The 14045-nt window shown below is 43.0% G+C and overlaps 1 protein-coding gene across 1 annotated transcript in view; it reads right to left on the minus strand.

Annotated features, from left to right (window-relative positions):
- The window catches only part of LOC120048976 (phospholipid-transporting ATPase ABCA1-like), a 301645-nt gene that overhangs the window by 181253 nt on the left and 106347 nt on the right, over positions 1 to 14045 (minus strand). The window contains exons 17-20 of the mRNA XM_038995238.1: positions 10386 to 10587; positions 10006 to 10134; positions 4846 to 5017; positions 2422 to 2553 (exon numbers count right to left, since the gene is read on the minus strand). Coding sequence (XP_038851166.1) covers positions 2422 to 2553; positions 4846 to 5017; positions 10006 to 10134; positions 10386 to 10587 — 635 coding nt within the window. The remainder of the gene's footprint in view (positions 1 to 2421; positions 2554 to 4845; positions 5018 to 10005; positions 10135 to 10385; positions 10588 to 14045) is intronic.

The raw sequence follows: 14045 nt of genomic DNA on the forward strand, positions 1-14045 counted from the left end.
TGCTTTCCCTCCTGGCTACCCCAACCCCAGCCAACAGCTCCGCACCCCCCGCAGCTACTTGCCCAAGCCTCCCCAGCTTCTCCTTCACCCAAATCCAGATAGCAGATGTTCTGAAAGAGCTGCAAAACCTGGAACCGTACAAATCAGCTGGGCTAGACAATTTGGACCCACTCTTTCTAAAATTATCCGCCGCCATTGTTGCAACCCCTATTATCAGTCTGTTCAACCTCTCTTTCGTATCGGCTGAGATCCCTAAAGATTGGAAAGCCCCTCTTCAAAGGGGGTGACACTCTAGACCCAAACTATTATAGACCTATATCCATCCTGCCCTGCCTTTCTAAAGTCTTTGAAAGCCAAGTTAATAAACAGATCACTGACCATTTCGAATCCCACCATACCTTCTCCGCTGTACAATCCGGTTTTCAAGCTGCTCACGGGTGCACCTCGGCCACGCTCAAGGTACTAAACGATATCATAACCGCCATCGATAAAAGACAGTACTGTGCAGCAGTCTTCATCGACCTGGCCAAGGCTTTCTCTCTGTCAGTCACCGTATTCTTATCGGCAGACTCAACAGCCTTGGTTCCTCAAATGACTGCCTCGCCTGGTTCACCAACTACTTCTCAGACAGAGTTCAGTGTGTCAAATCGGAGGGCCTGTTGTCCGGACCTCTGGCAGTCTCTATGGGGGTACCACATGGTTCAATTCTCGGGCCGACTCTTTTCTCTGTATATATCAACGATGTCGCTCTTGCTGCGGGTGATTCCCTGATCCACCTCTACGCAGACGACACCATTCTGTATACATCTGGCCATTCTTTGGACACTGTGTTAACTAACCTCCAAACGAGCTTCAATGCCATACAACACTCCTTCCGTGGCCTCCAACTGCTCTTAAACGCTAGTAAAACCAAATGCATGCTTTTCATCCGTTCGCCTCTCGCACCCGCCTGCCCGCCCGACTAGCATCACTACTCTGGACGGTTCTGACTTAGAATATGTGGACAACTACAAATACCTAGGTGTCTGGCTAGACTGTAAACGCTCCTTCCAGACTCATATTAAACATCTCCAATCCAAAATTAAATCTAGAATTGGCTTCCTATTTTGCAACAAAGCCTCCTTCACTCACGCCGCCAAACATACCCTCGTAAAACTGACTATCCCACCGATCCTCAACTTCAGCGATGTCATTTACAAAATAGCTTCCAATACTCAGCAAACTGGATGCAGTCTATCACAGTGCAATCCGTTTTGTCACCAAAGCCCCTTAAACCACCCACCACTGCGACCTGTATGCTCTTGTCTGCTGGCCCTTGCTACATATTCGTTGCCAGACCCACTGGCTCCAGGTCATCTATAAGTCTATGCTAGGCAAAGCTCCGCCTTATCTCAGCTCACTGGTCACGATGACAACACCCACCCTTAGCACGTGCTCCAGCAGGTATATCTCACTGGTCATCCCCAAAACCAACACCTCATTTGGCTGCCTTTCCTTCCAGTTCTCTGCTGCCAATGACTGGAACGAATTGCAAAAATCACTGAAGTTGGAGACTTATAACCGATCGCTGCAGCTGGACATAGCCCATCTGTAAATAACCCACCCAGTCTACCTACCTCATCCCCATATTGTTTTTATTTACTTTTCTGCTCTTTTGCACACCGGTATTTCTACTTGCACATCACCATTTGCTCATCTATTACTCCAGTGTTAATTTGCTGAATTGTAATTACTTCGCTACTATTGCCTATTTATTGCCTTTCCTCCTCACGCCATTTGCACACACTGTATATAGACTTTCTTTTTTTTTCTCTATTGTGTTATTGACTGTACGCTTGTTTATTCCATGTGTAACTCTGAGTTGTTGTTTGTGTCGCAATGCTTTGCTTTATCTTGGCCAGGTCGTAGTTGTAAATGAGAACTTGTTCTCAACTAGCTAACCTGGTTAAATAAAGGTGAAAAAAAAATTGTTCTAGAAAGGCACAGTAGCAGGCCAGCTAACCCTCAACCTTCTGGTCAGTAGCTCTGCATGGCATCGACTGTGCCAAAGACGATATCCACGTTTATAAACAGAGGGTGGCTGCAGTTATTGTTATTTGTGGTTGTAAACATTATTTTGAGTTAATTATGTGAGTATGAGGAGGGTGGTGTGATTTTTATTCTTTAAAACATTTTTTACAGTAGGGGGGGTCATGTGAAAACACTTTTTACGTTGGGGAGGGGGATGCATTTTTTTTATGACACCTTGAGTTGGACCTGACCCCACCCCCCAGTACATTTAGAACTATCCCTTATACGACCAGTATACAACCTGACCGTGACATAGTGACGTCATTGCAACCAGTTTTGCCCGCTGGGATATTGAGAGGTGATGGAAGAGGCGATTGAACAACATCGATTCACCTGTTGAATGCAACTTACTCATTGAACAAGACGTTGTGCTGAGGGCACATTCCCAGATGCTTCCTAATGGTGTCCATGTCCGTGCGGATATCGTAACCATTTATGAGAGCGGTCCCCGATGTTGGAGCGAACAGTCCCGTCAAGATCGACCTATAGGATAAGCGGAGAACAAGAAAATGTGCTGGGAAAGTGTGACGTCCATTTTCACTTCCGTATCCCTGGAAACCGAATTGAAAACCTTCATAAAACACATTGGGTAGAAGTAAATTAATCTATAAATATGAAAATAATTTTATGTATCTTAAATAACCACATTTTCATGATTTGGATTATAAAATACTGGAATAAGTGGTGGAAGGAACAGACAATATTTCCCAGTATATAACAACCAATCAACAACCTGTATCATGGTTGGCTAATCAATCAATAACATTCACATTGACTATACAATTGTGAAGCTAGACATCTTTAAAAAGTGAATTAAATCTAAATCAGCTTGTGAAAACATTATAACCCGTCAATTCCCACTCACTTTCCACTAGCAGTTGTAGTTCTTTCAAACTCATCATGAAGTAATAGCAAGATGTGTAAACTCGACATCATTATTTATAGAAGAAATTGGAGTGAAATTAACTATACTGAACAAAAATAAACACAATATGCAACAATTTCAAAGATTTTACTGAGTTATAGTTCATATAAGGAAATCAGTCAATTGAAATTAATTAATTAGGCCATAATCTATGTATTTCACATGACTGGGCAAGGGTGCAGCCATGGGTGGGCCTGGGAGGGCATAGGCCCACCACATGGAAGCCAGGTCCAGCCAAACATAATTTGTTTTTCCCAAAAAAAGGGCTATATTACAGACATGAATACTCCTCAGCAACCCCCCTCCTCCTGCTCAAATGATCCCACGGGTGAAGAAGTAGGAAGTGGAGGTCCTGGGCTGGCGTGGTTACATTTGATCTGCGGTTGTGAGGCCAGTTGGACATACTGCCAAATTCTCTAAAATTATGTTGGAGGCAGCTTATGGTAGAGAAATGAACATAAAATTATCTGGTAACAGCTCTGGTGGACATTCCTGCAGTCAGAATGCCAATTGCATGCTCCCTCAAAACTTGAGACATCTGTGGTATTGTGTTGTGTGACAAAACTGAACATTTTAAGGTTTACTTTTATTGTCCTCAGCACAAGGTGCACCTGTGTAATGATCATGCTGTTTAATCAGCTTCTTGATATGCCAAATCTGTCAGGTGGATGGATTATATTGGAAAAGGCGAAATGCTCATTAATAGGGATGTAAACAAATTTGTGCACAAAGTTTGAGAGAAATAAGATTTCTTTTGCGTGTAGAACATTTCTGGGATGTTTTACTTCAGCTCATGAAACATCGGACCAAAATTGACATGTTACAATTATTTGTTCAGTATAGAGTGCAAATGTGCAAATGAACAATGCATTGACAAATATTTAATTTCATTTATTTTTCAAGTGCAATAAAGTTTTATGGGGACTTTGATATCATATTGCCACACTTAAAGTCACAAAGAGCTTTGTGGACACAACATTCAACTGGTATTAGATGGTGATTAAGCACTTGCTCGTCCTTCCCTTTACTTGTCATGCTTTGCTCCCTCGCTTCAGTTCTGGTTTTCATTCCGCTTGCTCAGCTGAGACCTGTTGTCTTCTTCAGTTCCCTCTCTCTCTCTCGCTCTCTCTCTCCCTCTACCCACACATTCTCTATCTATATCTTTCTCTGTCTCTTTTTCTCGCTCTCACTGTCCTCACCCACTCTCTCTTCATCCTCTTCATCTCCACACCCATTTTCTCTCTTTCCCTCTCCCTCACTCACTCTCTGGCCTTGTTGACGGTCTTCATTTTGTGCCGTCTTAACCTTACCTAACCTCTTGCACTCGTTTTTCGACCAGCAATTAAATGACTCCCCCTTACACCCCGGCACTGCTGCTAACTTACTTTATTGTACTCTCAGAAGGCTTGCCTCAACCTGAGCTGTGGCCATAGTGCTAACAACATGAGCTGAGAGCGATGCCAAAGATCTTTGATGAAAGGATTACACTTGGAATGCAACAGAGCTAAGAGTTGAATATTGCCATTGGCTCTGTTGTAGACAGGCAGATTGCAGCATGAACCAACACACACAATCAACTTTGTGTAAGCAGTGTTACGGCCCTGAAAAGCACTATGTGGTAACCATGATAGTTAGTTAGTTTGTATGACCTCTTCTCACCTCTCCACTGTTATAGCTGATGTGTGCTGAGCTTTCTGGGGCAAAATGGCTCCTGGGCCATGGCATCAACCAGGTTACACATTGGCAGTGGATGAGGTGAGTTGCCCCCATATAATGTCAAGTGCTAAATCTTTGAGCACCTGGGAAAGTACTACATCAATTCAATCCATTTGTATTATTATGTTACTTACATAGTGGTTGTTTTTCCTGCGCCATTGTGGCCAAGGAAAGAGGTGATGTGATTCTCGTAGAAGTCCACACTAAGTCCATCCACAGCAAGCTTTTTCCCCGTTTTATAGATCTTCACAAGGTTCCTGATTGAGACCCCTGCCTTCATATTGGGTGGGGGCTTTTCCAAATAATCTTTCAAATAAAACACACACATAAAAAGATGATCCTGCTTTAGACAAATGAATGTAACAATGTCACGTGTCTTTAAATGCATGTATAGATGGTAAATAATACATTGCATACATGAAATTAGATGTTTATATATATACAGTATATACACACAGTATATAAATATACTGAACAAAAATATAAACGCAAAATGCAACTATTCCAACGATTTTACTGAGCTACAGCTCATATAAGTAAATCAGTCAATTGAAATAAATTCATTAGGACCTATATGGATTTCCCATGACTGGACAGGACCGCAGCAGCCGTGGGAAGGCATAGGCCCACTCACTTGGGAGCCAGGCCCACCCATTGGGAAGCCAGGCCCAGCCAATCAGAATTAGTTTTTCCCCCATAAAAAGGGCTTTATTACAGACAGAAATACTCCTCAGTTTCAACTGCTGTCCAAGTGGCTGGTCTCAGACAATCCTGCAGGTGAAGAAGCCAGATGTGGAGGTCCTGGGCTGGCGTGGTTACACGTGGTCTGAGGTTGTGAGGCCGGTTGGACATACTGCCAAATTCTCTAAAACAACGGTGGAGACGGCTTATGGTAGAGAAATTAACATTCAATACTTTTGCAACAGCTCTGTTGGACATTCCTGCAGTCAGCATGACAATTGCATGCTCCCTTAAAATTTGAGACAACTGTAGCTTTGTGTTGTGTGACAAAACTGCACATTTTAGAGTGGCCTTTAATTGTCCCAAGCACAATGTGCACCTGTGTAATGATCATAATGTTCAATCAGCTTCTTGATATGCCACACCTGTCAGGTGTATGGATTATCTTGGCAAAGGATAAATGTTCACTAACAGGGATGTAAACAAAATTGTGCATGACATTTGAGAGAGATAAGCTTTTTGTGCATATGGACAAATTTGGGGATCTTTTATTTCAGCTCATGAAACATGGGACGTAAACATAATTTCCAAAATCATGGTAATTAATATGGAGTTGTTCCCCCTTTGCTGCTATAACAGCCTTCACTCTTTTGGGAAGCTTTTCCACTAGATGTTGGAACATTGCTGCGGGGACCTTCTTCCATTCAGCCTCAAGAGCATTAGTGAGGTTCGGGCACTGATGTTGGGCGTTTAGGCCTGGCTCGCAGTTGGCATTCCAATTCATTCCAAAGGTGTTCGATAGGGTTGAGGTCAGGGCTCTCTGCAGACCAGTCAAGTTATTCCACACCAATCTCGACAAACTATTTATGTGTGAACCTCGCTTTGTGCACGGGGGCATTGTCATGCTGAAACAAGAAAGGGCCTTACCCAAACTGTTGCCACAGTTGGAAGCATAGAATGGTCTAGAACGTCATTGTATGCTGTAGTGTTAAGACTACCCTTCACTGGAACTAAGGGGCCTAGCCCGAACCATGACAAACAGCCCCAGACCATTATTCCTCCTCCACCAAACTTTATAGTTGGCACTATGCATTCGGGTAGGTAGCGTTCTCCTAGCATCCGCCAAACCCAGATTTGTCCGTCGGTCTGCCAGATGGTGAAGCGTGATTAAATCACTCCTGAAAACGTGTTTCCAATTGTGGCTACTCCAATGGCGGTGAGCTTAAACACCACTCCAGCCGACGCTTGGTGATCTTAGGCTTGTGAGCGGCTGCTCGGCCATGGAAACCGATTTCATGAAGCTCCCAACGAACAGTTCTTGTGCTGACGTTGCAGAGGCAGTTTGGAACTTGGTAGTAAGTGTCGCAACTGAGGACAAACTATTTAAACTTGCTACGCACTTCAGCACTCAGCGGTCCCGTAGTGAGCTTGTGTGGCCTACCGCTTTGCGGCTGAGCCATTGTTGCTCCTACATCTTGCTTCCACTTCACAATAACAGCACTTACACTGACCGGGGCAGCTCTAGCGGGGCAGAAATTTGTTGAACTCACTTGTTGTAAAGGTGGCATCCTATGAAGGTGCCATGTTGAAAGTCTCTGAGCTCTTCAGTAAGGACATTCTACTGCCAGAGTTTTTCTATGGAGATTGCATGACACGTGTCAGCAACGGGTGTGGCTGAAATAGTCGAGTCCACTAATTTGAAGGGGTGTCCATATATTTTTGTATATATAGTGTATATTGTTGCTGAAAACCTAATCTTCAAAATATTAACTTTTCAAGAAATGGAAAATATGCAACTTTCCCATTAACGAACACACGATTATTAAACTTTTAAAACTATTTTGAATACATTTTCTTGGTCCTAGAGTCATGAAATGTTCAGAGCAAATTGAGGGGAGTTACTGCTATCAGTAAATTATTTATTTTTGTTGCAAAATGGAGTAACAAGGTTTTCATCAGACAGCGACGATATGCAATTTAGCAGACACTTTAACCATGTTTGATTCATGCCCTCAGAAAAGCTACCTCAAAGTATATTCCACACAAAATCTACTCACAGCCAAAATCTATGTTCTACACAGAATCTACCCACAGCTGAATAATTATATTCCCTTTATGAGATAAAAAAGGTGTCTGCTATTACAACAAAAGCTCAGTTATATGAAATACATTTTACGGATGCTGTGTGACACAGGTTTACAACTCTCTGCTCTCCCCCCTCCGAGCAACAGAATCGGTTTTAGTTACACCGTGTGTCACATTTCCTCTTGGCTAGAGGCTACCCCGTTCTGTTGTTCTCACAACCGGTGTGAAACTCATTTTGGTCACAGATATAGGCAAAAATAAGAGAAAAAATATACATAAAGAGTGTCACAGTGGCTGTGTCTACACTTGACACTGACATGCGACTTCTGCTTTCAGAATACAAAGATCGCATTGAAAAGAAAAGTTTAGATGATTGTGTTCAGATCTGGCTTTCTCCTGTCTGTACACAATCAGGCTACCGAAAGCTCATATAGTGGACGACGACCCGATATCATCAGCACTCCGCCCACAAGTCTCCAGAATACTTGTGTTTTGGCAGCGGTAGGTACTTTTTCATTATAACATTGGAGGAAATAGGTTCCTAGTGTGTGAGGAGCATGTTTCCTGGCCTCATAAATGCTAGCCAGCTAGATAATATTTTGGTAAATTATTTTTTGTTTGGCTAGAGTTATGCTAACCTGTTTGCAATCCCTTAAGCTTTGCTTGCTAGCTTGCTGGCTAGCTACAGATGTTAGCTGATAGTTAGCTACAGTAGTTAACTTCTGCCAACAAGTTGTTATTGCGTTATTATCATATTTGTGACCTGTTTCAGGAAACTAGGCGTATGTCACACGTCACAACTTCACAGCAGATCCATTTCAATCTTTTTTGAGTGGGCTGGACATGCCGAGAGAGGAGTTCGGATTGGTCTGCCATATAGAAGGCATCTGTCTATTTGAGCTGAGCAGTCTGTGTTGGTAATCCTGTCGAACGCGCCTTTTTTTTAAAAATGTATCGTGTAGTGTAGCTGCATAAGTGTTGCTCTCCACTTTCTGGAGGATCGAGTTTTAAAATCAGTGGAATTAGAGTATGATAGCTAAAGAGATGGCGAAAACACCGGTCTCCGGATTACATCTTCAAACTAAGGGAAACCGTGACATGGCATCCGTGACAGGGAGACGCGTCCATCATGAGAATGTATATGGGTAAGATAGTCTAGCTAGCTACATTTTCAGATATTACACATTTCTAATTTTGACAGAAAGTGGTTTCATTTCAAGCTAAAGTTTAATGCTAGCTAACCAGCTAACGTTAGCTGGCTGGCTCCCTAGCTAACGTTACGCGTATGACATTATAATTCGTATCCCAGAACCATTTGCTTTGCTAGTTAGAACCTAATGTTTGCTAGCTAACATTGAACCTGGTTGGTTAGCTCCCAGTAGATTCATGCAGGGTAGTAATGACATGATTTGGCACTATGTTCATTATTGTTTAACTAGCTAACGTTGGCTAGCTGGCTCATTAGCTAACGTTACGTGATGTGTGTGATCTTACATGTTGTTTACCTAGCTAGGTTCATTGTTTACTTAGCTAGCTGCATGTCTTAAGCTAAAGTGTACTGTTAGATAGCTAGCTAACGTTAGCTGGCTGGCTCGTTAGCTAAAGTTATGTGATGTGTGTGATCTCACACTTTGTTTACAGCTACATGTCTTAAGCTAAAGTGTACAACACCTGTTGAATATGGCCGGTGTCAGTAAATGTCGGCAAAAAAGCGTAATAAAATTGTTGTCAGCAGAGCTGGTTAGGCTGTTTTCATCTTATCCAGAGGTAAACAATCATCAGCCAGAGTGTCAAGTGTGCACTGTGAACGCTCTGAGAGTGAAACAAGATGGGTGGGGCTAAAGCTTAAACAAAGAAGAGCTCTTCACTAGGTAACAAAAAATTCAAAGGCCATTTTCTCAAAAGAGAGTTTACAAGTTTATCAACTTTCAAAGCATAATTACTTTCCCATTGTTCCTCAAAAATGCAGTGTATGACATACCATTTTATAGTTGAGTCTACTTTTATCCAATGTAAAACACACAATTTCAAATGTTGCTGCATAAGACCAAATCCATCTGTTGAGTCACATTTTGCCTATTCCAGAATGCATACTGGTATTTGAATATAGCATGGGAAAAGGGAATCCGGGCACAATGTGGACATGGTGGACACATTCAAATTTAAGTGTAAACGCATGATGACTCCGGAATTCCACTCCATGATCAGAATACGAAACGGCCTAGACACGGCCAATAAAGCACCATTGCACCTCCCTCGACCAAATGTTAATTAGCAGTCATTTACTAACGAGGCTTTGACTTTCCAAGCTCAACCTTGTTTTCCCCCCAGCATTATCTGTCTATTATTATCTAACACAAAATCAAGGTGCCAACAATCAGGAGTCTAAAGTTATAACGAACTAGGCTTATTGAGGTTGCATTCCGTCTGTGATGGGAATGACCTGTGTTAAACCAGACAAATAAATAACTGTTGCGTAATGCCTGAGTGTGGGTGTGTTTGTGCACAGGTGTTTGTGTGAATACCACTGGCTACTATACCATTGTATTCCATGGGATCCTTGAACTGACTAGGGTCAGCGTTGGGCACCGCAGACGTCCCGCACCAATAGGAGGCCGTGAAAGGGAAGGACCACGGCTTGGCTATTCCATATTGGCCTGTTATCAAGCGTGGAGGAACATCATTCACATTTTAATAACAGCTTGAGGGATGACACTTTGCAGTGCATGTTTCCATCCAGCTAGACTGGCACAAATCCCCCTCTTATTTTAATTAGAGAAGATGAGATGAATATATTACGGCAGTCTGCTGGGATATTCACATTTTTTTCTGGTTATTGACCAACAACAACACATACACAAAGAGTGTATCAATTCTGTTATTGATGGCTTTCTCATGAATGAGTTACCTGGGAAGACGTTCTCGATGTACCAAGTGAGCAGCCAGTAGATGAGGGCGTCGATGAGCATCATGATGATGGACACGATGAAACTGTACCGATCTCCCTCAGGATTTTGGGCAATGTTACTCCACTGGATACCGATGCCCTGCTCCTCGTACTTGGCGAAGTTCTCACAGCCATACCCGAAGGCCACACACGACAGCAAACTCTGGAAATGGATGCAGTTTAGATCTGATTGGTTATTATCCAAGAGTGGATGTCAGGCTTCATGTCAGATCATCATTATCACCTTCAACATTCGTGAGGCAGAGCATGTCAGGAACCTCAAGGCAAAAAAGGACTTGTATCAGATATGCAACACTGTCATTGAATTATACACAACATTAGGAACACATGCTCTTTTAGACTGACCAGGTGAATCCAGGTGAAAGCTAACATCCCTTATTGAGGTCACTTGTTAAATCCACTTCAAATCAGTGTAGATGAAGGCGAGGAGACAGGTTAAAGAAGGATGTTTAAGCATTGAGACAATTGAGACATTTATTGTATATGTGTGCCATTCAGAGGGTGAATGGGCAAGACAAAATATTTAAGTGCCTTTGAACGGGGTATGGTAGTAGGTGCCAGGCACACCGGTTTGAGTGTGAAGAACTGCAACGCTGCTGGGTTTTTCACGCTCAACAGTTTCCTGTGTGCATCAAGAATGGTCCGCCACCCAAAGGACATCCAGCCAACTTGACACAATAGTCATTTTGGAAGCATTGACGTCAACATGGACCAGCATCCCTGTGGAACGCTTCCGACAACTTGTAGAATCCATGCCCCAACGAATTGAGGCTGTTCTGAGGGCAAAGGGGGGTGAAACTCAATATTAGCAAGGTGTTCGTAATGTTTTGTACCCTCAGTGTATCGTGTGATTTTTCAGTTGAGCCTTTGACTAGGATCAGTGCCTACTCTAGCTATGGGAAACCATGGTCGTGTTCAATAGGGCTAATTGTAGGAAAAACCTTTTGCAACAGTATCTGTATTCTAATTGGAAACAGTCCACCCTATTTTAAAATGCTTCAAAAACATATTTGATACAGTAGGATATTGCTAGGGAAATGACAAATGGTGCTTTGCCCATGACATCCTCTGGTACAGCCGATCACTCTCTTCTGCCATATTGCCTGCCAGCTGTTTGGGCATGCTTCATTTACCCCAAGTGTTTAAGCCCGGGCAGATGCCACAAACACTTAATAAAGCCTTGTAGACCAACACATGATGTACAACAGCACCAAAAAACCATTGTAAATGTTGGCCCTCTTCTGTCGCATCGAAACCCGCCAACTGCCAATGTCTGTAATTGAATGACATTCTGAATGAGTGACAATAGGGGAAGTTATGACCCTACTGCGACACCCGAGGTCTGACCTGAACGCTGTCCGCAGTCTCTACATGCAAAGCCACTGGCACCCATTCAACTGTCCCCCTGAGTCCGAGCTCGGACACGTTCGACTGCCAAACAATCGGCAGCCAATCATGGTACAAAGGGTGACACAGGGGAGCAAATGACCCCTCCCTGACCTTTCAGTGACAGGCTGACAGAGTGACAGTGCAGCTAATCTGACTTTGAGAAGGGCAAAAGCCCCAGAATCAAACAAACAGACCATCCGCTATGAAACACATCAACACGAAAATACAGAGGCCACAACACACACCCACCTTGTTACTGTCCTTGTGATATCACACAGCTTATATCTCTGCATATGCAAAATGATATCACAACAGTCATTAATATGAATGAAAATGATATGCCATTATTAAAATATGATATCAAAGACAATAGTGGGAGTTGTGTGTGTTTCTCTCTGTGAGTGTGTGTGTGCCTGGAAACGGTGTACTTTATTCTATGTTGGGCGATAAAAAAACATCCCTCTAATAAATAAACTACAGGGATGGACTGGAAGTCAACACGGTCAGAGGAACATTGTTCATGCAAATGAGAGGAGTAGCCCATCCGTCTCAACAGGGGGAGTGGAGGAATGAAATCTCAATGCCAAGGGCAAAACTGCACGAAGGTACTTTGACAAAAAAGCACGGAATACATTAAAAGTCGTGTTTTTTTCCTCCCCTCTACATACACAAGATATGACACACACCTAGGAAGAGAAAAGGGAGATGCCGCAAGGATTATTGGCAACTTTTCCACACGAAAACACAGGAAGTTGAAAAGGTTTGTCATGGGCCCTCAAATACAGCTGAAACATTGAGAGCATCTTGACTGGCAGCATCACTGCTTGGTACGGCAACAGCACCACCCTCGATCGTATGGCGCTACAGAGGGTGGTGCGGACAGCCCAGTACATCACTGGGGCCTGCCATCCAGGACCTCTACATCAGGCGGTGTGAAAGGAAGGGCCGGAAAATCGTTAGACTCCAGCCACCCAAGCCGTAGACTGTTCTTTATGCTTCCGCACGGCTATCAGTATTGGTGCATCAAGTCTGACACCAACAGGCTCCTGAACAGCTTCTATCCACAAGCCATAAGACAGCTAAATAGCCAACAGAATGGCTACATGAACTATCTGAGCTGACCTTTGTATTACATTGTTCCACGTTCTCTATGCACACTCACAGGACTCTACACACTCACGCACACTGACACTCCAACACACACATAACATGCACACACATTTATAGTCACTCTACACACACAAGCACAGACACACACATACAATCATAACTTTCTTGTTTTTTCTGTTTTTTGTTCTACCTTATGTTATTTTTAGTGCTACTGTACATTTATATTGATTACTGCATTGTTGGTTTGGAGCTTGCAAGAAAGGCATTTCACTGTAATTGTGCACAAAACATTAAAACTTGAAAGTGAACATAATAAAAAACCCTGAAAACACTTTTCAGAGCGAAGATCAATATGTCGTCGAGTTGGCATTACTTGTTTGAATGGGTTTAAAGGAAATAGAGTATACCGGCGTGAAAAGATAACCACAGACCATGTCAGGTGCCAGAGTAGGATATTTTTTGAGGCCGCGGCTAGATATTTCAATTTTGAGAAACAAGGAATCAAGGGTTCTACTTTAAAGTCTCGAAAGATGTGTCTCCGCGGCAATGAAGATTACGAACGGCTGTGTCTTTGTCTCTGCAGAACAGACAGCTCCATGACAAATGATCCTACACAGCACAGAAAGGTCACTCAGAAAGGCTACAATAAAAGTTGAGCATGTATATGCTATTTATCTTTTCATTACAAAACTTCCCCATGGGTTTATCCGGTCTCAGTTATCCGCTTTCTCAAGTATGTGCATTATAAAGACTTGAGTTACACAGTACGAATGAGTGATTGTAGGGGAGACTGGGGTTTGTTGTAACAGTGCTTATTACCAGCGGTGTGGACATGAGTCACATGTCTTGGACTTGAGTCTAACTCCAGACTTGAGATTGGACTTGATATCAGTCACCGGCTTCATCAATAAGTGCATCGATGGTGTAGTCCCCACAGTGACCGTATGTACATACCCTAACCAGAAGTCATGGATTACAAGCAACATCCACACTGAGCTAAAAGGAAGAGCTGCCGCTTTCAAGGAGCAGGACTCTAACCCAGACACTTATAAGAAATCCCGCTGTGCCCTCAGACGAACCATCACATAGGCAAAGCGTAAA

The sequence above is a fragment of the Salvelinus namaycush genome, chromosome 6 (genome assembly GCF_016432855.1).
Source record: "Salvelinus namaycush isolate Seneca chromosome 6, SaNama_1.0, whole genome shotgun sequence".
Lineage (NCBI taxonomy): Eukaryota > Metazoa > Chordata > Actinopteri > Salmoniformes > Salmonidae > Salvelinus > Salvelinus namaycush.